Source organism: Onychomys torridus, chromosome 18 (genome assembly GCF_903995425.1).
Source record: "Onychomys torridus chromosome 18, mOncTor1.1, whole genome shotgun sequence".
In the NCBI taxonomy this organism is placed as follows: Eukaryota; Metazoa; Chordata; class Mammalia; order Rodentia; family Cricetidae; genus Onychomys; species Onychomys torridus.
In genome coordinates, this window is record NC_050460.1 from 17,766,838 (window position 1) to 17,794,467 (window position 27,630).

Consider the following 27,630-nt stretch of genomic DNA (forward strand, 5'->3'; position numbering starts at 1 on the left):
TGTCATATGCCTCTAGATTCTCAAAAACTGGGTTTTGGGTTAATGAGTAAGAATGATAACTCTGTGTTTTAATGATGTTAAAACTTGAGAGGAAATGATTGGAAATGATAACTCTGTTCTGACATAGTTTATTAATAATGACTAAAAGATGAACAAAAGGAAGCGAAACACATGTCCAAAATAAAAAATGATATGATCTATGTTTTGGAACATTATGAATGTATCTATCCTTGCTTACTAAATTCTGTATAAATAAAGAAGTATACTGGCTGCTAGTCAGTCAGGCTGCAAGATTCTCCTGACCACCATGGCCTGGCCCACCCTCTTCCCCTGCTGACTCCTGACATCTGCTGGGACCTGTCCCACTGGGGATGACTCCTTATGCTTCCTCTCTGCCCATCTCTCCTAAAATGAAACTAAGAAGTATCCCGTGTCTAATTCCTCTGTCACTGCTCTTGCATCCACCCATCTTCAGACCCTGCCCTCATATGGAGCTGGACTCCAGCACATCTCCTTTCTGCTTCCATTACTCTCATGACTCACTGTCCCATTTCTGCTGTGCCGTCTGTTTTCCAGCCTCAGCTACCTTCAGCTTGACACAATGTTCCTGGAGGTTATTTTCTCAAACACTAAGGATCTAAGGATCCAAGTTCCATTTCAGGATGCAAGCTGTGCTGTGCTCTAGCAGTTGATTCCTCCTTGGGATAAAGTCTCTAGAGATTTAACGCTTCTCATGCGTAGCATGTATATGTTTTTCTTATTTATAACTTCCTTTTTGAATATTACCATTGTGTACAATTGTTTTAAAATGATGGAAACAGTGACACATCATCTATGAACATCTTTTCTATAAATTATTTAGGAGATGTGATATAAACTTACTTCATTTTCATGCACCTAGAAATGGCAGGAAGCTGCAAGTAGGGTGTATGGAAACATATCGCTGAGTTCATGAGAAATACTGGTGTATCTCCTTAACCAAAGCATCAAAAGAAAACCAAAAGCAGGCCTGTCATCAGATAAGGAGTGTGTTCAGAGGCTGTTCTGGATCAGCAAGGTGTAGTTCCAGGGTCAGGATGGTACGAATCTCCTCCCCACATACTCCAAGGTCATGAAGAACAATAGGAAGGACGTGTGCCTAGACTAAGGGACTCTGAGGCCCCATTTCTAATGACTGTTTTATTAAGAAACCTTCCAGAATGAAGCTCTAAGAGGCATGAAAACAACAGCTGTCAGAAAATAAGATGGTTAATATGATGTATTTAATAGAAAATGGTATGAATTAATGAAAAGAACCAATATAATAAAAACATCACATAACTTATTTAAGTGAGGAGGGTGTTAGTGGAGCTAATGTTAGGGCAGTCCCATACATCCCTCCTATGAGGATATACTGGTAATTATTGTCTTTAATTTACTGTTAGCCAAACTTTAAACACTAAATGACCCAGCAGTGCCACAAAAAAAGGTATGATAGCAGAATATTCAAGAAAGTAAATGAAGTAAGAATAATTTCATTAAAAAATAACTATGGAAACAGAAAAAAATAAAATAAAATTTAAAAGGAGAAAATAAAATTGTAAAAATAATTCTATATCTGTCAGAAATAAAAATGAATGCACTGCCCCTGCCAAGAAAAACCCCACAAAATAAACAAGCAAAAGACAGAGCACTAAATGATGGAAAGGCCAAGATGTAGGGAAAAAGTAAAAGTTCACAAGACTAAACTAATACATTTGATCCCAAGAAGAATACTGTAAATGTTCTCATATAGAAAAAATTTGATTTTAAAGCAGAAAGTATTAGGCATAAAGATATTTAAAACATATAATAAAAGTGAGATGATCAGGAAAATTAATGAGTTCTATATACAAGGCTGATGAAATATGAAGTAAAGGTGGACAGAGTCAAAAGGAAGTTTACAGACTCTCATTTAAAGAGGCTGAGGAGTTGAGATTTCAACGGGGCATTCGGAGTAAACACTGAAGTAAAGAGCTGAAAGACATCAGAAAAGCAATGGAAGTTTTAAGCAATGTAAGTAATAAGAGTCGTGTATTAAAAGCAGAGGTGACTACATCTTTACCATTCTGTTACCTTTCTCAAGTACAAGTATAATACTTCAAAGCACAAAACTCAGCAAAGGCTTGAAGAATCTTTATCAAACGACACACTTGGACAGCAATGCCTTTCAGGCAAGTGAGGTTAGAAATTATATATGCATGGTTTTGTTGTCCTTCCTTCCTCTCTCTTTCCCTCCCCCTCCTTCCCTCCCTCCCCCCTTTCCCATTTTCCATACTTGCTTTTTTGAAAGGGTCTTACTTTGCATACCTGACTGACCTGGAACCTGCTATGTAGATAGACTAGAGAGAGTCCTTGAACCCATAGAGCTTTTGCTTCTTTAATGCTTGGATTAAAGGTATACAAATAAAAAGTATAAATAATCTAGGCTGGACAAGTGGTTCACTGCTCTTGTGGAAGACCTCAGTTCAGCTTAAGAACCCTGATCAGTCAGGCACCTCACAAGTATCTATAACTTCAGCTCTCAGGGATCTAATGCCTATGGCTTCTGCACTTATGTGCATATACCCACAGGTAGACATACACACAAACACATAATTTAAGATAATAAAATTAATCCCTCTTTAAAAAGAAAGTATTATCAGTAATCTGTATTCCATACTTTTGCAAATTTTAATTTACCCCTAAATAATTAATGAATATAAAGAAAATGTGATAAAAATCAAATATAAGTATAGCATCACAAAATATGAACACATTAAATGCTAACTTGAAAGCATACAGATAATAGCAGAGTAAAAGCTAAACTTAAATGACAATATTAGAGAACAAAAAACTAACTTAAGTTCTAGAAAGGGAAAGTATGCAGAAACGATGAAAAAAAAAAATGCTAGCATTTAGGCCAGCATCAGATATGTTCTGTATATAACAGGACCTACACACTTATGAACTGATAGAAAATGCTTTTAGACTTCATTCACAGACACTAAAGAATCAGAAAGTAATTCAGAAATTGACAATGGAGAACCTGATATGCTAAAGGCTCCAATTCCCCTTAAATCATTTTCACATTTACTATAGTCTGCAACAAGGGTGTACTGTGGTGATATTTCATTTGTGCTCTAACAAATAAAGCTTTCCTGGGGATCAGAGAGAAAAGCTAGCCACTATATTAAACATAGAGGTCAGACAGTGGTAGCACACACCTTTAATCCTAGCATTCAGGAGGCAGAGATTCATCTGGATCTCTATGAGTTCAAGGCCACACTGGGAACAGAGTTAGGCATGGTGGTGCATGCCTTTAATCCTACCACTAGTTAACCTTAGAGGTCTAGAGGTCTGTACAGACAGACAGGAAGTGATAGAGCTGGGTGTAAAGAGGAAATGATGTAGCTGGGTGGAGTGAGGAAGTAAGATGTCAGGGTACAGAAAGGTATATAAGGCCTGAGTATACAGGAAGTAGCTCTTTTGGGCTGAGGATTTCCTAGTGGTAAGAACTTGTGGCTGGCTTATTCTATGCCTCTGATCTTTCAGCTTTCACCCTAATATCTGGCTCTGGGATTTTTTTTTTTTTATTAATAAGACCACTTAGCAGTTTATGTTACAGTGTACTTTAAAGCACGGAATGTGGCTATTTTAAACTTGTATGTGGGGGAAAGGGCACAAGACAGCTATGATGCTGCTGACAAAGAGTAAGAATGACATGAGGAGATGTTCCCATGGCATCTGTCACCAGTTACTCCAGAAAACTATGTTGACGATGGTGATGGAATGCTGCTGAATAAACAGACACGAGACACAGGAAATGTTGCCCACACAACGGCTGCACCTTGGTGACAACATGGCAAGGCATAGAGCTGCCACTGGAATCCTCGGATGCTGAAGTGTATCTCATGCATGGGGGATAAGGTAAGGTGGGTGTCATAGGAGTGCAGGGAGCATGGTCATAACTGACTTTTAAGCTTGATGGCTGGTGTATGAACTTTTTTTATTAATAATACCTTACGTTCATTTTTAACTACCACATTATAAATTAACAAAATATTTCAGGTGAAATGGAGAAAAATAACTTGTAACTTGAGCGTCTGCCTCTCCCACTATTTCATTCTGTAGGTCATGTGAGTTCAACAGGTTGAAATTCCTTTTATATGTATTTTCAATTGATATTACTAACAATTGCATCATAGCAATAATGATTATGCACATAATTTACCTGTTAGAATATCTAGTACAAGCTTGGGGATGCATGAGGTACAGTGTGTTTCTAATCCCAGAAACAGAAAGGATTCCTGCACTCAGATGGCCAGCCTGACTAGCAAAATTTTGAGCCCTAGGTCCCAGGGACAAACCTTGTATCAAAAATCGATGTGGGTAGGTCCCAAGAAACAACACTTAAGGTTTGCCCATGCACTCTGCAGGCATGTGCACACACTAGTACGTACACACACACACACACACACACACACACACACACACACACACACACACTAGTACTCCCCCCACAAAAATCTAGCAGAAACGCATACTTAATAAACAATAGTTTAAATGTGTATAGCAATGCAGACATTGTGGACTGAGTCTGATATTATGAATATGATAGATGAAGAGGGTGATGTTTAGCACTGAGTCCAAATGAAAGAGTAACAGTGTAAACATTCTAAATAACAGGTAAGTAGTTACATAAATAAAAAATATTTTGTTCAGCAAATGAGTGTTCATGAGCATAACAAGTTCATGCTTGGGACTCATTAAAATAATGATATGATATAATATAATCAGCAATGGTCAAATATGAAAATATATAAATACACTTTCACAGAATATGAAACTTTCCTTAAGTGCTACTTTCTTAACCATTTTTCTTTGATTCAGTCCCCACACAGATCAGCTATGTTAAGGATATTCAAAGCTACATCAAACAACAGGATGGATAGCTTAAGAAAAACTTCAACTTGCTACAAAAATAAATTAAAGTACCCATGAGGAGAACAGTTCTATTAATATTGTGAAGCTATAAAATTATTATTTACAGTTATTTTCTACAAATGTATAAATAGTCACTGTTGCATTTTGTGTGTTTGAACACTTGGTCCCTAGTTGGTGGGGTCATTTGGGGAGTTCTGGAATCTGTACAGAGTGGAGCCTTGCTGGGGGAAGTGTGCCACTGGGGTTGGACTATGAGGTTTACAGCCAAGCCTTATATTTATTCTTGTTTGTTCATTCATTCATTCGTTTGTTCCTTCTTTCCTTCCTTCCTCCCTTCCTCACTTCCTCGCTCTCATCCTTCCTTCCTCCCTCCATTCCTCCCTTCCTTCCTTCCCTCCCTCCCCTCTTCCCTTCCTCCCTTTCTTCTCTCTTTTTCTCTTTCTCATTCCCTCACTCTTATTCTCTGTTTCCTATGTGCTGATGAAATGGCATCACTCTGTTCCCCTCAGGCCCACCTCACATTCCTGCCACCATACCTTTCCTGACATGATGGACTGGATCCCCTGCAGACATGCCAGTCAAAACTAACCATTTATTCTCTAACGGCTTTTTGTCAAAGTATTCGATGACAGTAATGATGAGTAATTAATCCATCACTAAGATCTGATTGCCATTTCTACAAATAACCTCACCATGATAAGATACTCCTAGTTTGTTTCAAACTTGGGAAGTTTCATTAATTGTGACTGTTGTATTGTCTATTCTATAGGCAGTCACTAATATTACAGGATTCAACAAGACATGCAAATCTATCACAAACTGGTGGAGCAAAAAGTAAACATCAAAGCTGACAGACTGGTTTCTAACTGGACCATCTCTACTTTGCTTTAAAATATACATTAATCTGCAAGGAAGACCCTAGCTAGGGCAATTAGCCATTCACCCCAAACATTCTGTAACTGGTTATTGTCAAGACTGTTGCTTACTTATAGTCAAATATTTGCAATATTTTGCTACATGGCATAATAATTTAGGTGTGTGGTGCCAATGAAGCATTCATAATGTAAAGAAGAATGACATAACAGCTTATCAATTTATTTAGCCTACGGATTGTACCATTAAGAGGGAAGAAATAGAATGCAGTGGTGCAAAGGGTTAAAGGGGAATAATGGAACTGGGAGGGTTAATTTTGGTTGGGGAATGGGAGAGCAGGGTATTGGTGGGAATACATGGATGTGGATGGATAAATAACACTGATGACCTTTTATAAAAGCCATATGGAACCCCCCCCCACACACACACACACTCACAGTTAGACTGGAGTTGCCTTACTGTGAGGTGGCAATGCCCCTACTAGACAACACAGCCTAATATATCAAAATCCCAGCGATAGGAATGGGATACGACTTTGGGAGCTGTTGGCCAGTGAGGTCCCATAGAGCTCCAAACATTACAGGCTATTGCCTATGCTATTGGTTATCCTCCAGAAGTTGAAGGTAAGACTTTAACTGCAGCAGACACCATGTTCTTGTGTCATAGAATGTGGAGAAATCAAACTGGTAGAAACTTGGATGCTTCCTAATCACCAGCTAGCTTTATTAGTGCAGGGAGGTACTATTCACACTAGTGAAGAAAAAGTATAACCATCATTCTTACCCAGCTGTGAATTCTGCCAGCTGCAATGATGACTGGCCTAGCAAGACATACCTACTGCTTGCAACAGTGACAGAAACACCTGTGAGTAACCAACTTGTATTTTTATTGGATTTAAGTCCTACCCCACAAGATGAATCCCATAACTGGTACTATTACTGGCCCAAGAACCCATGGCTAGACAGGTCACCTGGTCCCTAGGGAGAAACTACTATTACTATTCTGCTAAATGGACACAGTATTAAACCAACTTCTATTGACTTATCATTATAACCATAGATGAATACATCTCTTAACCCTCATCAGAGAAGCTTCTACTTGAAGTTGAGGATGATTAACATGGAGACTCACAAGTAGCCAAGGTGCAGAGAATAAGAAACTAGAGAATTTTTAACCTTAAGGAGACTATCATGCAGCCTATATCATATTTACTGTATTGGGAGGGGAAAACAGCAAGAGCATTTCAGACTGAGCATACCAGAAGTGGGCATGTCTGTAGGAAGGCATGGTCTCTTTCAGTTCATGTGTAACTGCCTGATCACATCTGGACGAATCCCCAAGTGAACTATAGATGGAGTGCTTCCTGTATGCTCAGCATGCCAAATAGAAAGCATTTATAACCATGTGTGTGTGCATCACTGGAAATGCAATAGCCAGATTTCAGAAAAACTTGGTATTTTAAGTGACAATAACTTATTGTGTTATATTAAGGCCATGTTTTATGATTTCTATTTATATACCTTCCTGATAACATTAGATTTTAGGGTGACTTTTAGGGCAATAAATTGACTTTCAAGAAATTCTATAATGTCCTCTGAATCCTTTTGTTAACTCTCCCAATCAAGACCATCCCAGGCAGCACATAAGAAAATGTTTTTTGGCTGGAGAGATGGCTCAGAGGTTAAGAGCCCTGGCTGCTCTTCCAGAGGTCCTGAGTTCAATTCCCAGCAACCACATGGTGGCTCACCACCATCTGTAATGAGATCTGGTGCTCTCTTCTGGCATACAGACAGAACACTGTGTACATAATAAAGAAATAAATCTTAAAAAAAAAGAAAACAAAGAAAAAGACAAAGATCTTTAATGGTCAGGCAGTTGTGGTGCAAGCCTTTAATTCCAGCACTTGGGAGGCAGAACCAGGCAGATCTTTGCGAGTTCGAGGCCAGCCTGGTCTACAGAGTGATTTCCAGGACAGCCAGGACTGTTTCACAGAGAAACCCTGTTTCAGAAAAGAAAGAAAAAGAAAGAAAAAAAGAAAAGAAAATGTTTTTCATCATGTTAGAATGACAAGGGATGTACACAGGTACTCAGAATGTAAAGTGTGTGTCTGTGTTTTGATGTTTTTCTTTCCATTTTATTTTATATTATGGGTGTTTTGCCTATACAAATGCCTGTGCAGTACACACAGAGGTCAAAGACGGCATCAGATTCCATGGAAATGGAATGACCAACTGCTGTGAACCACCATATGAATGCTGGGAATTGTATCCGGGTCGTCTGGAAGAACAGCCAGTGCTCTTAACTTCAGAGTCAATTCTCCAGCTCATGTGTACTTTGTATTTATGTAGGTACATACGGAAAATAATATATAATAATATATGTGAAAGGTTTCCTAACTTTGGAGAGTCAGAAGACTGGCACAAAGCATGGGATTAGTAGAAAAGAAGGTCTCATCATGGTTAAAGGGAAAACTCACTTTGAGTGACAAAGTTGGCCATAACCCACTTAAAATCCCAGTAATTAAGGTCTTAAGCCACAGAGCAGGGGAGAGTAGAAACAGGAAGCTTAGAGAAGACAGGCTTAGAAGAAGGAAGTCTTCTGTGAGCTCTTCACAAGACCTCCTCTCCCTACCAGTTTCAAATGAGAACGCTTGTGTGTCAGGATGAATGAATCTTCTTTGTACTTTTACTCACAGCTTAATCAAACATCAAGTTTTTCTTTACTGTTGGGATTTCCCCTCAGAACAGCACTGGCTCCCATGCACTGTCACACCTTTCTACCTAACACTCTATAGTTAACAGTCCCTTGTGAAACTGCCTACAGTTTCTTTTCCTTTTCCCCCAGTCTTCCTAAAATCCTAGAAACTGCTCATCTAGATCATGAGGTTATGAAACCCCTAACAAGAACATCGTTCTTTCCCTCAGCACAGAATTAAGTGGGTGGGGGACAGAAATCCAAGTTGCAACTTCAGGCTACAATTTATTGTGCAGGAAAATGTGGAATTTAGGGTTACAGAAAGGCATTTGTTCTCATATTTAGCATTCCTATCTAGTTAGAAAGCCCTTCTACTCCCCAGATTTCTTCTAGAAACTTCTGCTTACAAAAACAAGGCAAGAGCGACTGCACACTGCTCAGGCTGGACAGCACCAGGATGCCTCAAGTTCTTGCACTTGGCTTTCTTCAGGGTACTCTTCACATAAGGATAAGAGAACACTTGGTGATGTAACAAGCAGTGCATATGCTTTACAACTCACAGAATGAAAACCAAGGACAGACACTTGGTTCTCATAGCCACTATGCTCTACCTTGAAAGCAGATCCATTATTATTGTTGAAGTAGGAGTTAAAGAAAAACACAAAACTATAGTTTTCAGGGAAATAAACAGTCCATAACTTTTCCATAAAAGTAGGTAGAGATGAAAGACAGATGCATGCACACATACATAGTTACACCTGTTCACATACATCCATATTCACTTATTGGCTAGACTTTCACACTGATGATATGGTTGAATAGTTATGACAGACACTCTCTATAAACTCTAAAATACTTGTTATATGATTTCTTAAAGGAAAAACTTTCAAGTACTAGACTAAAAGATGCTCTGCTGATCATATCACACTATGAGGATCCCCTTCAATTGCAACTCTGAGCAATTTCTGAAGTTTTGACTATAGTAATTAGCTTAAATTTACTGGGCAGTATCAAACATTCTGTGAGTGATACCACAGAATAGGTGGTACATGCTTACCCCACCTAGTTGTTATAATGAGATGTTTCCATTACATGGTCTAAACAGTACTCTCCAAAGAATTCTGGAAGCTAGATGCACTCCATACCAAGGAAATAGATCCAATTAATATACACAGCATTGCCAACTCACCTGATCCTACCCCTGGGGCGCTCAGATTGCTCTGACATAAAGCTTGTGCTGCTGAGGCGTGAGGCACTGCTGGTTCGGGAAATGGCGGACACATCACTGACATCACTATCTGATGATTTGGCAGAGACGTTATCACAGCTTCTGTACTGATCTTTATGTATGTTATACTAAAGATTAAAAACAAGAGAGGATGAGCTCCACCATTGGGTCACGAAACAAAAAAAGACACAGACCTCCAGGTTAATGACCGCTTAACCCAAATGAAGTCAAAGGATTTTGTCAAGAAAAGAATGGAAGCTGATGGTCATGTCAGCATTAATATTATACATGAATCTCAGTAAAAATGGGACATGTTCTCAATGATGAGATACAACTCATGAAGAGTGAACACGCAATTGAAGTGCTTGAATGGAAAAAGTCAATGAATCATGTGTACATGCTTAAAACCTGAAATTTCATTACTCAGGTTTTTTAAAACTGACATTTCATCATATTCTTCTCTTTCATGACTTTACTTTATGGATTTAATTTCTAATATTTAAGAATCATCAGATAAAATAAGACACCATGTAAATTTACCAAGGGAGTTAATCAATTTTTTATTTCACTTCATTTTTATTGTCCTATTGGAATGGACCATGCAATATGTTATGTTATAACTATAGAAAGAGACAAATTTTTATAACTCTAAATATCTAAGTAATTGTTTTCTTTGGTATCAGTAAAAAAAAAACTATATTCATTTACATAAAATAAAATATTACCATCACGGTTATTTCCTAATAAGCAAGAGAATTTCAGATTTGTGGACAGCAAATGGGTGAAATGCTAGTTAATCTTTGAGGAAGTCACTTATCCTCTAATGCTCCATAACATGAACCTTGATTAATTTGAACTATCTTTCTCAAATGTACCATGTAAGTGAATTCTAGAACCCAAGTCTATATATATGAAAAAAAGGTAAGAAAATAACATTTAAGAAGTAATTCAAATAATTCCACAGATACTGCTCACATTCATTTCAAAATCCTCTTGAAGCATGTTAGTTTAAATTCTTTGCCTCTTATGTGTATGACTTTATCATTTTGTATCATGATAACAATATACATTTTATGGTCAATATACAACATACATTTTTCTAAAGTTTTATTACAATGATGTTTACCTTTGAAAGCTACAGATCCCACTAAAACACAAAGGACATTTACATATGCTGTTAAGTCTAGGGCCTAATTAGCAGTTAGTATCAAATTCGTGTGACTCATGTATTCAATGTAAAGTAGTACCTTGGTTCACCAGCAAACTCTGTCACATATGATAGATGGTTCTGTCCAAGACTAATTTCCTTCAGAACCATTTATAATCTAAAGATTTGTGGGGAAACTTCTAAAGATGACAGAGTAAAACCTGATTTCAACACTTGCAGATTATTAAACACAACTTCTAAGTTAAGACTACTGTGACCAAAGATGTATTATGTATTCATTAAATCTACAAACAAGAAATAAGTGAGATCTAATGCCCTGAAAATTTGTCTGGGTGTACTGCATGTTCTTCCACTATTTTGTCAACCAGAACAAACAGCTGACAGTATTGAACATATGGATAGCGGCATGAAGATTTGTGAGCATATAGGGAAATGTTGATCAGTTTCAATGAAATCTGTCTTTTCTACATGCTATCTCCACCCCAGCCTGTTTGAATAGAGATCTTTGCTCATCCATAAAATAGAGAATAAAAATGTCATTACATATTTTACTAACTGGGATAAGTAATAATTACCATAATTATTTTAAGATCACATTTTCTTCTACAATAACTGAAGGAAAGCAAAGACTTTATGTTTACTTTTTATTCCCATTATATTTTTTACTGATTTTTCAAAAACTTGTTAACCTTTGAAATAAGCCCTGCTTTTTTTCATCAAGCATGATTTGTTAAATTTCTTCTTTAATAATTTAATATTTTCATCAAAATGCATTTATTATACACTGAAGAATAAAATATACTCAAAAGGAATTTACTCAGTCATCCTGCAGGGAAATGAGTCAAGCTTCCTTCCCTCGGAGTAAGCTTCTAATTATAGGTTCACAGTTTTAAAAGTCAGTAATAATAAACAGCTACTTCCACCTGCTGAATTATGGGGTGCCTGCTCCAGGATTATAGAAACTGAATTCTTTTAAAAAGTGAGGTCCTAAATTGTGACTTTATCCTCCAGTTACGACTCCTACCCACTAGAGAAACAATAAAAAAACACAGTGATACATTTCAAAGATTCCAAAGCAGCTAAGCCCATATAAGTTTCTCACTCAAGATGAAGAGTAGGACAACTTAATCCTTTAAAGAAAGACCAGGCTTGACACAGGTCTCAGGATCATATCTACATGGTGATCTTTTAGCATGAAAAATGTAATTTAGCTTTGTTGGTAAATAAAAGTATTCTAAAAATGGCCACTTAATTTCTCCTACAGTTAAAGAATTTTCAACTATTTCACCCAATTTGTCAGTATTGAATTTTAATTACTTTATCAAATATGTTAAGTGCATAAATATCATAAAAGAGAAAGTTAAAATTTTAATATATACCACATTTATGAAAATTCTGACACTATTTATGAGCAATAAAAGTCCTTTGCAAAATAAAATGTTTGGGGAAAAAAACATAACCCTTCCCTGAAAATATGTGAAAGAGTTGTAAACCAACTGAAACAGCTAGTATCCATGACTCGTTGATGTGAATTATTTTTCTTTTATGTAAAACAGATTCAATGAAACCTTCATTAGAAACATTGACCTAGAATATAAATATTTTAGTTGTGGTAAATATAATTTTTATTTGATACATATATAATAAGAACTTGCAATTGTTACTTTGCATCACACAATTTCATTTCTAATATTCTTAACCATTTTAAGATCTCTAATCTCCCATTTATTGGTTATGCAGCTATAACTGAACTGTCTAATTCCATTATTGAGGGTTAAAAAATACATTATTTGAAGTCATGTTTTTCATCTTTTCTCTCACAGGCAGATGGAAATTAAGATGTGTATTTCACATTTATATTTATATAGATTCATATACCTCATACGTAACTATTTTAAAACACAAAGTGGCTCCTTGCAGAGAAGGAAAGAGACAAGCATGGGGAGACACAGGTTAATGTTAGCATAGCTCATTGATGTATATGTATGATGAGATCACAATCAACCATATCATCTTGACGTTAACTTAAAATATTAAAAATGAGCACACACCTTTAATCCTAGCAATTGGGAGGCAGAAGCAGGCAGATCTTTGTGTGTTCGAGGCCAGCCTGCTCTACAGAGTGAGATCCAGGAAAGGCGCAAAGTTACACAGAGAGACTCTGTCTCAAAAAACAAAAACAAACAAAAATTTGAAAATGAAAGCTGTTCTTTTTTGAAAATTATTTTCAGTTATGTGTTTGTGTTGGGAGGTATGTGCACATGTGTGCAGGTACCCTTGGAGGCCAGCAGTGCTCCCCACACCTCCATGAGCTGGAGTTACAGACTGATGTCTGCAAGCTGTCTGATGTGGGTGCTGGGAACCAAACTTGGGTTCTCTGTAAGAACAGTATGAGCTTCAGTTTTAACCACTAAACCAGTTCTCCACCCCAAAATACTTTGGTTTTTAAGATATTCAAATTCAATAGAATAGGGACAAAGAGTATCTATACAAATAAAGAGAAAAACATTAATAGGTAAATGTGAATGAAAGCCATTGAGAATGCAAGGCTTGGGGACAGGCTAGACTGGAGTGTGTGTGTACTTAGTGATGTAACAACAAAATCAAGCAGTATCTCAGCCTCAAGTCACTCTGTGAGGGACTTCACTGATTTTGGTAAATGAATTCTGTCTCTGTGAGCCTTGGGGTTCACAATGTGGGTAAGTATTTAGGTTGAAATAGAATATTTTTCACATTTGTGTGTGTGTGTGTGTGTGTGTGTGTGTGTGTGTGTGTGTGTGTGGTGACAGGCATGCACATATGTGAAGGTCAGAGAACAGCTTGCAGGAGTTGGTTTTCTCCCTACCCCAGTAGGTTCTGGGGGACTGAGTTTAGGCCCCTGGACTCAGTGGCAGGCCCCTTTACTGAAGGATCAATTTCGCTGAGGTCCTTCCAAGATCTAATCTGCTTTCAGAAGAGCATTCGGCACCTTTCAGAAGGATGGTTTACAAAACCACCCACACTTCAGATGTGTAGAACAGCTCATTGCACAGATTATTCTGATGGACTAGATTAATGATTAGACTCCCAGCTCACAAGAACCCCAATGGCTTATGTGACTTCAACTATTAGAAGGTTAAGAAATCAAGAAAGGATTTCTGGATTAACGGAAGCTTTTGCCCTAACAGGAAATTTCAACTAATGGAAGCTAACTGTGAAAAAAATTCTATCCTGAAAATCATCCTGTCTTCTCATTCTTAGTGAATTTGCAGTGTGAGCCAAAAAAAAAAAAAAAAAAAAAAAAGGCCAGGGTGCTATACACAAAGAAAGGCTGTTCTCAGCTGAGAACACCACCATAAACCAGAAGAAGACACATGTGCAGAGCTGGATTTAGCTACTTCATTGGAAGTCAAGTTTTTTATATAGTGTGTATGTTTATTGCTTCTCTTTACTGATTTTACTTTTTTAAAAGGTGCCTATAAGTCCTTGTGGCATCCCTGAATCAGTGAGACATCTGTAGTGCTCCACTTAGGTTTCTGCATCGAAGGTGTAATGTGATACACTGTATCCAACTACTAAGCTGGGATATTGTGATACATTGTATCTAGCTGCTGGGCTGGGATATTATGATACACTGTATCTAACTGCTTGGAGTTGGGGACATTACAGATGATAAACCATATTTTGTTTTTGGTTCTACTGTTTGTATTAACCAATGGCTCTCTATGGACCAAACTTGATTATTAAAAAAAAAAAGTAACTTTGAGGCTTTATTTTAAGTTTAGTTTGCACTTATTTTGATTTCTAATAGGTCATTATTCACAAAAAGGCTTCCCAGTGTCAATATGTAACCAACGAGAAACTAATGCTATTTTAATATAAATTTTAAAATAAACCAGATAATGATATAAATGTGTTTCATAGAGTATAAGTTTAATTAAACATTAGCTACTACCTTTATGGATTTCTAGTATATTCTTAAAAATAATACTTATTAGCACTTATGTAATCTTCTGAGAGATTAAAACAGGATTTTTTTAAACTAAAGACAAATAAGAAAATAAGCAAATTTGTCAGACTATATGGATTTTGTCACTAATTCACTAGTCAATATCACATAAATACATCTAATACTCTAAATGGATATTCTACTGTTTCATCGACATATGGCCTCATACACCCTGCTTATTTTCACAATTGTAACTAAGGACAAGCCTTATCTTTAATACCACTATTCTTTTCCCATCAGAAAGATTATTAAATGTAATAAGTAATATCTCAAATCATGTAATTTATCTTCTGAAAATATAAAGGTGTAGAAGAGCTTTATCAAGCTGTATGAACAACTATGATGCAAGACTAATATTTAAAGACAAATTCCTTTACATGGCTCAGTGCTCTCTAATTTTGTGATACACAAACACACACACAAACACACACACACACATACACACACACCCCTCGTGTATATATTCTGTTTCTCAGGGGGACACTACTGGTTGGATTCTTCTAATTTTACCTTGGAATATTGCTCGCGGTCAAGTTCTTGCCTAGACCCAGACCCCGTGGTCTGCTTAAACCGGTGCACTTCCATTTTCATCTGTCTTGTTCGCTCCTCCACTACGAAGCTGGCTGCAAAACACATAATGGAAGTGCATTAAAACACATGAAGCACCTTTTAAGGACATGACTGCTCTAAGATTTCAAAGCTTTTGAGTGATTTAACTAAACAAAATTTATAACCAAACCATAGGTTTGAAAAATACAGAATAGACAGCACTAACAACTGTTGATCTCCAGGTGAACACAATTCAAAGTACACAGAATGGGGAACACAAATGTTAGTCACAAAAATAAGCACCCTATTTCTTCATCTGATGTGAAATATTTTCAACTCTCTGTATAAGCGATTATGTGGAATCAACTTAAACTGTGAAATGGTATTTTTCACTAGCTGCTGCTGGTTAGCTATAAACAAATGTGCATACCGAATACGTCACACACATGCACATGTTTGCATGCATGCACACCCACTTGGCAGCCTCAGCTAAAGTGAAGTCTCTTGAAAAGTATTTTATTGATAACCATGTACTCTTTGCAGGTATCCTTCCTATAACATGAATTTTGACCAACAGCTATTGATGAATATTTGCTGCCTATAAAAACAGACAAACTTAGACAAAAGAAAAACTTTCCACTTTTATGGTTTGCATAAACCACATACATAAAACTCATAAATTTCGAAAAGGATATGCTCTAATGGTTAACTCTTTTACAATATAAGATGTTCAGAAATGTATTCTTAAGGCTTTCTTATGACAAGAAGCGAGTGTGATTAGAGGGCAAGATTGTAATCTTCAATTTGACTAAAGTCAGAATCCATTAAATCTATTGAAAAAACTCTTTTTCTGATTTTTGTGTTTTTACAAATGGAGGGGAAAGAGTCAAGACTATAATTGTGTGTAAGTCATTCAAAAGCTCGTAACTGTGCCGAGACCTAAATTAGTTTTGTTTACAACTTACATATTATTGATTAGTGTTTAACCTCTCAAACAAGTTTAAACTATACTTATAAAGTGTGTGTGTGTGTGTGTGTGTGTGTGTGTGTGTGTGTGACAGAGAGAGAGAGAGAGAGAGAGAGAGAGAGAGAGAGAGAGAGAGAGTCTACATGACCTTTGTACCATTCAGCCTCTAAAACATATGCTAAGGTGTGTACAGGAGTGTGTGCATGTGTGATGTGTGCCCATGTGAGAATATGTCTGGAACCTCAACTTCATAATTTTAATCACACCAGCACCATTTTAACTTCTACCTTATTGAAGTCAGTAAACTAGAGACTCATTCTATTACATCACAGTTCTGAAAATTAAGCTATGACAGACACACATTTGCTTTGAATGTTGTCCTAAGAGACAACACAGAGTAATTGCCTTTAACTAGAAGACGTTTAACAAACAGCTTGAGGAAAAATCATTGAGAAGTTTGTTAGTTACTTGACAACACACAGAGCCAAAGGTAGCACTATGAAGTAAGCTACAATAAGGCAGTTCTTAAGAACTGCAATGAAGTTATGAAAATTAAGACTTTTGTGTATAAAATGCCATAAACAACACAGAAATCCATATGTAAGTATATCTTCTCTCTGCTCTCCACCTCTGTCATAAATACCTCTTGGTATCATTTTTTTTTTACTTGCTTTGAGTTTTAAGGGAGCTAAAAAAAATCTGTAGTTGTACTGATTAACAAAAGCTTAAAGCAAGACAACGTAATCTGTTTCATAGATAACTAAATGTTAGTTTAATATCCTTGTCAAATACATTAACTTTTAAAGAACCTTTATAACACTTGTAGATCAAAGCTCTATTATATTTGCATTTAGTATTTTGCAGTTCTTAATATTCCTTCCCAGAAGGCACAGGCCTGAAATATCTGGAAACAGTCTTGGTGAGTGAACTTTGCCATCCCACCGTCATTGTCTATGTGGGGTTTCATTAACTTACGGAGTCTGCACTTTAATACCCATCATGCAAAACTTAAAGACACACCCTACTAATATATCAGTAATACGTGAACTGAATATAATGTTTTCAGGGACTTCATTCCTAGTTTCCAGAAACTCTCAGTATATTGCACTTACTCACAAGAAAGGCTAAGGAAACAATGTTTACATCTCACCAGGACAAAAGCAACCTCCAAATTCATATTATGACCCAAGCTCACCAGCAGAGCCACTCAACTTTCCAGCAAATACAACTGCCATGCCATCTTCATTTGCTTGAGTTCAGATTCCAAACAGAAGTCAAGTTCACATAAGCCTGATCATATACTTTAGCAATCAGAAGGTATAATTGCGTCATGCTGTTCAGACTCGCTTTTTGTGTTCTCTTTTTGATGACACTATGCATTAATCTAATATGATAAAATAACTGTTTGTACAAGTTATCACATGACATTGATTTTATGAATGGTGTGAATGGAAGTCCTATTTCACTCTTTTGCACACTTTTATTTCTCAAATGCTCACTGTGAAATAAAATGACATTCTGCATGGATTATCGATATGTGAGGCTAAATTCCTCAAACTTTAACCTTAAAATATCAGTCCACTAATATCTGTTATTAATAGGAAGAATAATAGAAGCAACCAAAAGCAAACTCTGTCCTTGGAATAATAATATCCCTCAATTATTTAGCTATAAACAAAATTAAACACATATCAAAATTTCCAATGTTTTATTTTGAAAAGAACAATTATTCCTCATCATTTACAGGGCTCAACTCTTTTATCAATTTTATCTCTAACAGCAAAATTTAAATCAGGACAATTGAGACCCTTGCATTAAATTTACATTTTAAGACATTCTGAGTGTTTGTAGCAATTTAAATTAACAAACACAAGGACTAAAAGGCAAATTGTCATTTATTTCATTTATTTACAAAAATATTAGAAAAATTAATGTCTTTGGAGGTATTATCTTTCATCCTGTGATATATTATAATAAAGTAATTCTTATTTTTGACAATAACAATATTATTTATTTTCAACAACAATTTAGCTTGTATAAAAAGGAGTTTACTATAGACTACTTTAACTACAATTGTAGATAGCTCATTAAAGTTTGTTACTGTACATTAAATAAATTATCTCCTGTAGTTCCTAAGATGTGGTTCACATTGTAGTTTTATTAGTGTTTTCCAGAGGAGTTGAAAGGCTGAAATCTGTCCCAGTAACTATAGCATCAGTATTATGCTTATGTTGAATAAACTGTGGCTCAATATAAGCATATGTTGATGTGTAGTCCTATACTAAAGAAGATCCTTTTCCCTTACATCAATATCTTGTTACTTGTTCTGTGCAAATTCAGGAATCTTTTTCAAACTGATGTTTGTCAAAATTGCCATCAAGAATGGACAGCAGGGTTTCTTTTTAGAAGCCACACTTAGGACATAATTTCTCTTCTTTTAAAACTCAACAGAAAGAATTTCAATTGCAGCACATACAGTAAGATTAGTAACTGTAACTTACAAAGTACTAACTATAATTTTCTAATGGAAAATATTCTACAGTACTAACAATAAAGACTTGGGTTAAAGGGCATTCCCCTTCCTGTTCTGTACTTTGCTAAGAATTTTGTGTGTTTGTGTGTGTGTGTGTGTGTGTGTGTGTGTGTGTGTGTGTGTGTGTGTGTGTGTGTGTGTGTGTGTGTATACACTATGGTGTGGGAGTAAATATAAGAGGACAGTTTACTGGAATCAGTTCTCTCCAGCATGTGGGTCCTGGAAATTCAACTCAGGTCATTATGTCAAGCTTGTGGCCAGTTTCTTTACATACCTAGCTATCCCATGGACCCACAATTCTTAACCTACTGAAAAAGTACAAATGATTTCACCTCATTCATAATTTCAGAATGATGCACGATTGAAGAAAGGATTTCTGAATCTACAAACAAACTGAAACCATTTGAGAATTTCTGCCTATACTTGTATGTATTTTAAAAGCCAAGGAGAATCATTTTATTTTTATTTCCGTGTGTGTCTGGGGGGGTGAGGGTTGGGAGTGTGTGTTTGAACATGCATATATGTTCAGTTGTCCAAACAGGCCAGAAGAGGACCATGGATCACCTGGAGCTGGAGTCACAGGCAATTGTGAGCTTGAAACCAAAGTCTATTCTTTTGCAAGAGCAACTAACACTTTTAAATGTTAACCCATCTCTCCAGATCCCCCTTTTGAAATTTATTTCATAAAAAGTACTATTGAAAAGAATAACAACTCTTAACCATTAGTTGAATATTGAAAATTTTATATATCACTTCCAAAGACAATGCTATTTTTGAGATATTTTTCACGTTATAGTTATGTGTGATTTATTAGCATTCCAAATTAAAGTTTTCATGGATTTACATTTATGTAAAAATGAATCTCTATCATTTTCAAAATCTAAAAAGCTAAAAATGAACACAAACTTAAATTTTGATACTTGAGTCTGGAGAGATGGCTCAGAGATTAAGAGCACTGGCTGTTCTTGTCCAATTGCCAGCCAAATGTAACTCCAGTTCATGGTATCTAATGCTCTCTTCTGGCCTCCATGGGCACTGCATAAATGTGGTGTATGCATAAACATAGGTACAGGCAAGGTACCCACACTAAAACTTCTCATATTTTTTCAAGTGTTTCTTGTGAAATACAATTTTAAATGTACAAAGTGAATTGGTACATTAAATTTCTTGAAGTCAAAAAGTTTTTCATCATTTGTTTTGCAAATACTAGTTCATATTAGTCAATCCTGTAACACAATAACCCTTGCATAGGATAATTGAGTCCATTTTGGTATACTACCATATTTCATAGTTGAAAAAATTAAAATCCCTGCTTCCTCCTTAAATGGCAACATAGTTACAATATGGAGAGATTGGAAACTCCTCCTTTTTTCCAATGTATCAGTCAAGAAGAGAACTGATAAACCACCTCATAGCTTAAAGTTGACAGATACAATATAACATAACTATGACACTTACAGTGACTCAGGTATTGACAAAGTATAAAGAATTCACTGTCTCAAGCACTGTACTTTAAGAAGTGCTTAGAGATGTAAGAGAAGGCAACATAAGACAGAGACAGAAACAGTATAGAGTTAAAAAGATCTGCCTAATTATCTGCAGTAGGTAAAAATGATACGAAGTCTGAATATAAAGGCATCTCAAATATAAACTAGATTTTAAAATATTCTATTAAGTAAGGTGGGTTGGTATTTGAGGATTTAAAATGCAATACTTGTCAATATTGCATTTTAAGGATTCTAAGCATTTTAAGTATTATTCCTTACTTAAAAGCAACACAGTAAACAAGTTAAGAAAGGCATGGGGCAGCTCCAGAAAAGCTAGCTCACAAGGAAGACCCTAAGAGGGATGCATGGATTGCCCTGGGAAGGGGAAATAGAGATTTCCATGAGTAAACTGGGGATGAGGGGAGCAATAGAGGGAAGGGGGTAGGGGATGAGGACATAAGGGAACAGAATAATTCAGCTGGAACAGGGATTGACTTGGAGAGCAATGAAAGAGATACCATGATAGAGGGAGACATCATGGGGATAGGGAGAAACCTGGTGCAAGGGAAGTTCTCAGGAATCCACAAGAATGACCCCAGCTTAGACTAATAGCAATAGTGGAGAGGGTTCCTGAGCTGGCCTACCCTGGTAATCAGATTGATGAATACACTGTCATCATAGAGCCTTCACCCAGTAACTGATGGAAACAGATGCAGAGATCCACAGTAAAATACCAGGCTAACCTCCAGGAGTCCAGGCAAAGAGAGCAAAGAGGGATTCTATGAGCAAGGGTCATCAAGATCATGATGAGGAGACCTACAGAGACAACCAAACCAAACTTGTGGGAAATCATGAACTTTAGACCAACAGCTATGGAGTCTCCATTGGAACTATACAAGGCCCTCTGCACAAGCAAGACAGTTGTGTAGCTTGATCTGTTTAAGGATCCCCTGGCAGCAGGATCAGGATCTACCCCTGGTACATGAGCGGCATTTTTGGAGCCTATTACCTATGATGGGACATCTTGCAAAGCCTTGATGTAGCGGGAGGGGCTTGGACCTGCCTCAACTGAATGTACCAGGCTTTGCTGACTCCCCATGGGAGGCCATACCTTGTTGGAGAAGGGAATGGGGGATGGGGGGAAAGACTGGGGAGGGAGAGGGAGGAGGGAAGAGAGGGGGATCTGGGGTTGGTATGTAAAATGAATTAAAAAAAGAAAACAAACAAAACAAAAAAAGAAAAAGAAAGGAAGGTGTGGTAGTTGACGCGATCTAAAGCTGAATCATTATTCTTCAGCTCAGTGGTTCCTAGAATGCATCTATCTGGAGTTTCTCTGTGTAGAGAGAAGGGAGTCCTCAGAGAACCTCTCTTGCAATATTTTTTTTCATATTTGTAAAACAGAAACTATAATGATTCATTGTTTGGCTCTATTACATTCTTTCCAATATTTTCTTATATTTTTGGTTGTGAGCCTAGCCTTTAACAGTTGAGCCATCTCTCCAGCCCCCAATATTTTCTAATTCACCAACTTAGCCAAACTATAGGTGTTATGAGAAAAATGTGCTGAATTTGACATCATTATCTCTGTCATGTTTTAAAATGAAGAGACGGTGTCTTCCCTTGATGATCAACCTTACTTTCAAACTTACTCAAGCTAATGAATGAGTTGACAGATCCTTACTTAACTTCTATATCAGCACTGCCATCTATACTACACATAAAAATAAAATCTGTAAAGCTTTTCACCCTGTATAAGTTTCCCAATCCTAGCAACTTGCCTTAAATAAAATACATTCCTGTGTGCAAGTATAGAAATCTTTTTTTGTTCTTGGATTGCAGTGGAATAATCCTTTTGTACACTGTAAAGATTTGTCATTCAGATTGGTTTAGTAAAAAGCTGATGGGACAGTCCCCTTAGATATTAACCAGTATTCATTAATAATGGAGACAGTGATAGTGTATGATTATGCAGTATAAGAATCATAAACAGTGGCAAGCAAATTAACACCCTTTGAGTGAATATTCCATACTGGCTTAGGGAAATTAAATAAGACACTCTATCAGGTCTAGATAATTGAAATGGGACACTAGCATAGGTGAAGAAGATTATTTACACAAATAATTGCTCAGATCACACCACAGCCACATGACCTCAGATTTTGTTTCAGCATTTTTATTTCCAATGGACGTTTTACAGAGCTCGAGATCGCCAAGCCCGTGTGAAAACCTGCAAGCTCCAGCATATTGAAATACCTGTCCCCAACAGACAGGGCCAGCTCCTGATAGAAGAATCATTTACCTAGCTCTTCTGTGCTACTCAAGGTGTCAACGAGCTGCCACAAAGAATGGAGTTTTTAGAACATTACTCTTCCTTAAGAGGTATCCCTGATACTTTTGCAAAGGCCTGCCAGGGTAATTAGCTCTCTGGAGTGAAGAGGAACCAGTCTTTGGAGGACATTTATTTTATCCAAAATGACCTCTAATATTTAGCCATTACACTCATTGTTCCCACAACACTAACAACAAATAGGCTCTATTTTGGCAGTCTTGATGTGACCTAACATTGATAGACTCAGCTCATTTGGACAGTCTCTTTCCCATGTTTGCAGTATTTGAAGGACATAAACAAATAGTGCACATTAAGGAGACCATCCATAGTTGGACACCTGCTTAATTTGATTTTCCTGTTCACTTTCTCTGGTGATATTTTATTTGTGCTCTAACAGATAAAGCTTGCCCGGGGATAAGAGGAAAAAGCCAAACACTATATTAAACATAGAGGTCAGGCAGTGGTAGCACACACCTTTAATCTTAGCATTTGGGAGGCAGATTCATCCAGATCTCTGTGAGTTCAAGGCCACACTGAGAACAGAGCCAGGTGTGGTAGCACACAACATTAATCCCAGCACTAGTTAACCATAGAGGTCTGGAGGTCTGTACAGCCAGACAGGAAGTGATAGGGCTAGGTGGAAAGAGGAAGTAATGTAGCTGGGCAGAGAGAGGAGGTAAGATGGCTGGGCACAGAAAGGTATGTAGGCGTGAATATACAGGAAGTAGCTCTCTTGGGCTGAGGATTTCCTAGCGGTAAGAACCTGTGGCTGGTTTGTTCTATCCCTCTGATCTTTAAGCTTTCACCTCAATATCTGGTTCTGGGTTTTTGTTTTGTTTTGTTTTTACTTTTTGTTTTTATTAGTAAGACCATTGAACAATTTGTGTTACAACTTCCTTTACAAATCTCAGGATGAAGGGTTGAGCAAAGTCTTTGATCAATTCGGTACATCTTGCAAGGACTGTTAGTGTGAAACATCTGGAAGCTTTAGTGGCTATCATAATATGGTTGCTAGTAAATACACTGAACTGAACAGAATGGGGAGGCCCAAACCACACCCTCTTGGTTATGTGATGTGATCCTCTGAGAAGCCAATTTTAAAGAAGCTAGGATAATACATAGGTAACTAAATGCCCCTTTAATATGGAAAATTCAAATCATTATTTATAATATACATAATATATATTATAAATAATACTGCATCTGAATAAAATACTGCATCTGAATGATTCAGCCCGGAAAAATTAAGGAACATGAACCATTAAAAATTATTCTCTTTCCTTCTGTCCTCTCTATATTGGTTGGCTCGTCTTCACCCCTCCCACTGCTCTCTGTTCCTCTTTTGAGGCCACAGCTAGGGATGGAACCTAGAGTCTCTACACACTGAGCAAGCACACTACCATAGAGTTGTATCTCAAGATATCAAATATTATAAATCTTAACTTACAAAGGACAGAGAGTGACTGGCCTAGCTTCTTATGCTCTCTATTAAATAATAATTTGTAAAAAATAATTAAAATATTTTGGTCCTATTTAAAGATAGTTAGGAAAATGTGAAATTTTGAAATTACAAATTTGTTAACATAGAGCTTCAAGCATATTTCTTCCCATTTTACCACTATAGCCTACTAGTATTATAAATGATTAATGATCTATATTATAATTAATGCAAAGTAAGAAAATTTTCAGTTTTCACTTTTATATAAATTCACTATAATTAAGGTTAATGTCATACTTCCATAAATTTTATTTTGCATAACTTAACACTCAAACTCTCTGTCATCATTTAGCATAGAAGAGTACAGGCAATATACTTTAGCATTTACTCCAGAACTTAGATTAAAAATGTAGTTGACTAGAGACTTTCTCTCTCTCTTTTTTTTTGGTTTTTCTAGACAGGGTTTCTCTGTGTAGCTTTGCACCTTTTCTGGATCTCACTTGGTAGGCCAAGTTGGCCTCGAACTCACAGAGATCCACCTGGCTCTGCCTCCCGAGTGCTGGGATTAAAGGCATGCGCCACCAACGCCTGGTGAGACATCTCTTAATCACCTCTTACAATCTTGTCACAATAATTATTACACATTTCATTAGTTGGGTAGAAAACAAGTTGCCATTTGCTTTTTGTTCCTTTGAAATAATTTAATTACTAGGACTTTAAATGCCTTTCATTATCCAGGTGTATAAATTACACATGCTTTATAATTAAGGGCACCATATTTGTAGAAAACATAATGAAATATATTCTGTGATGATTCAAAATTGCTCCCAGGATCCAGAGATAATGCACTTAATACCATCTAAAAGCATAAAAGCAGAAATTTATGATGACAATAACATTTTTCTCACCTTGAAGTCATTTAATTTCTGGTTCACTTTTGATCTTCTTAAATCATTATTTCGATGCCCCCAAACTACATTCATGGGCTCTTTAAAACTGTCCAAGAAATGTAGCAGAGAGGGAAAAATTGGCTTACTTTTAAAATGAATGATTAAAAATAGGCCTAAAAGCAGTCTGTGAAACCTAAAATGATATTATCTCTCAGCTTTCTGCATAAAAGGAGTCAAAGGTAAATGAAGTTGTATAAGTATTTATCTATAATTCTTCACCTGAATTTTCAATCCCAGATTGTAATGTCTAGGTAGCATAGAAAGAATCTGATTTTTTTTGTTGTTGTTGTGTGGGTGATTTAACAAGAAGCCAGGCATAGATTTATCTGAGCAGGTGAACATATAAAAACCAAGTGGCCCTCTCCAAGATCAGTGTGCCATAAAAGAGTCTGTTGCATCTCTAGAGCAAAGACGACAGAACACAGACTAGATGATCAAAATCTGTGCCTGCCTCACAGCACCTGTGGCAGTTCACTCAGGCCTTAAGTCTCCATTTCTATACAACATGAGTATTATACTGATGCTACTCTGTGTGCATAGTAGGCACTCAATAAAAATAGTTGCAGAGTTCATGTAGCACAAAGTGGTTTGGAATAGGATTCTTAGAGGAGGGCTTACCACTTAGCAAGTAAGTGGCTGACAAGGGGGTCAGGTTTTCAAATATACTGAAGCTTTAGATGTCTCAGAGAATAAAGGATATTAATACTTATATCCTGGGGCTTTTTGAAAATATGAGATAATGTACAACACTCTTAGTTGAGTGATCACTATGGAGTGAATGGCAAACTTTGTTTATCATTAATTATATCTGGAGCACTCCCAGGATAGTCTTCTACAGGTAGAGTGGCCAATTTTTTCTCTAAAACTGCTGCAATTTAAGCACTCACAGCATTGCGTAACCCGTGGAAACTATGGTCTTTAGTTGTAAGATAATTTTACCTACAAATCATCAAAACAAATGCAAAATAATGAGTTTATTGGTCTCTATCAGTCCTATTGCTCATTTTCTCAGGGAGCAAGCATTCAAACTACATGAATTTCCTATTATAAATTACAGAAGAGAGTCTGCAGCTTACAGCTATGGGATTTCTCCTTACAGTAAACATGTCTTTCATTTTCAGTCTCAAACATGACTTTGGAGAAAAATCTGAACTTGCTTTAAACCTTCTGGACTGTGGGGGCCACTGTTAGTGGTTACACTGCCTCACACTCTAGAAGGAGAACACAGCATCCTGGCTGCTGAGACTTGCTGGATAAGCATTCCTATTTACCTCTTGTGTTGATCTAGTTACACATCTGTTTTGTAAGGCATATCTACGTCCTGTCTCTAAGACTTGGCAGGGTGTAACATCTGTCTGCCAGGGCACACTGACCAGTGAAAGTGCTAACATTTGATGTAGTTTGTAGCAAGGTTTAAATGTGGATTCTTCATATAGACTTTCTGTTGCATCATGTGGAAAGTTTATAGTAGCCAACCTGGCTTTTGGTTGATAAGAATATACAGAGGACCTCTAATTATATGTTTCTCTAGTTAATTGTTGGTCTGCATCTTTTGGAAATTAAATTAAACTCATTTCCAATATAAAATCCAAAGGATTTGGAGCTGGAGACATGGCTCAATGGTTCAGATCACCTGCTGCTCTTCAAAGGACCCAAGTTCAGTTCCCAGCACCCATGTCACTGGGCTCACAACTGTCTGTAATTCTAGCTCCTGGGGAATCTGAGGCCTACAAGGATACCTGCACCCACATGGAACACCCCACATAAGTAACAATAATAAGTACATCTTAAATAAGTGAATCTTAATGAAATAAATGAAAGATTTAAGAAACATTCAAAGGATTTTACCACATGGTTAACCTGAAAAATCGAGCAATATTCTTCTGAATCTAAGAAAACACACACCATTTATATTTGTACTATTGAATATAAAGTTGCTTCTGATACCTAAATTAAGAACACAAGATGGTCATGGTCATGAGCTTATTGAAACCTAAGATAGCAGCTTATTCATTTCATTGAAGAGCCTTTCGCTTTAGTTACTATTTGTTCCTAGTACATCAAACAGTATATGTTCAGATGGTTACCCTCTGTGCCTGACATATAATTCCATTCTGTATAACTTCAAACAAAACAGAAAAGAACTGAATAAAATCTCCCATACTGAGATTTACAACATATGCTAGGTGTATTTGAGTTTATTAAAAGAAGATTTTCAAAATATAGTGAATGAAAGTGAAGAATAAGAAAACACCTTTTTGTTCTCCATTATTCATAAGTAGTAAAGGGCAGGGATCTTTTATTTTTAATCAATCTCTCTCTCTCTCTCTCTCTCTCTCTCTCTCTCTCTCTCTCTCTCTCTCTCTCTCTGCATTCATGTGCACCACTTGTGTGCAGGCACACACAGAGTTCAGATGAGAGAACTGGGTCCCTGAAACTAGACTTCTAAGGGGTTTGAGTTGCTTGATGTGAGTGCTGGGAA

The 27,630-nt window shown here is 36.7% G+C and overlaps 1 protein-coding gene across 40 annotated transcripts in view; it reads right to left on the reverse strand.

Annotated features, from left to right (window-relative positions):
* Rims1 (regulating synaptic membrane exocytosis 1) overlaps window positions 1-27,630 on the reverse strand; it is a 499,782-nt gene that overhangs the window by 85,531 nt on the left and 386,621 nt on the right. For 30 of the 40 annotated variants that reach the window (XM_036167469.1, XM_036167430.1, XM_036167434.1 and 27 more), the window contains 2 exons: window positions 15,406-15,518; window positions 9,701-9,867 (listed from right to left, as the gene is read on the reverse strand). The exons of the other annotated variants lie outside the window; for them this stretch is intronic. In XM_036167469.1, the coding sequence (XP_036023362.1) occupies window positions 9,701-9,867; window positions 15,406-15,518 (280 nt within the window). The remainder of the gene's footprint in view (window positions 1-9,700; window positions 9,868-15,405; window positions 15,519-27,630) is intronic. 40 annotated transcript variants of the gene reach the window in all.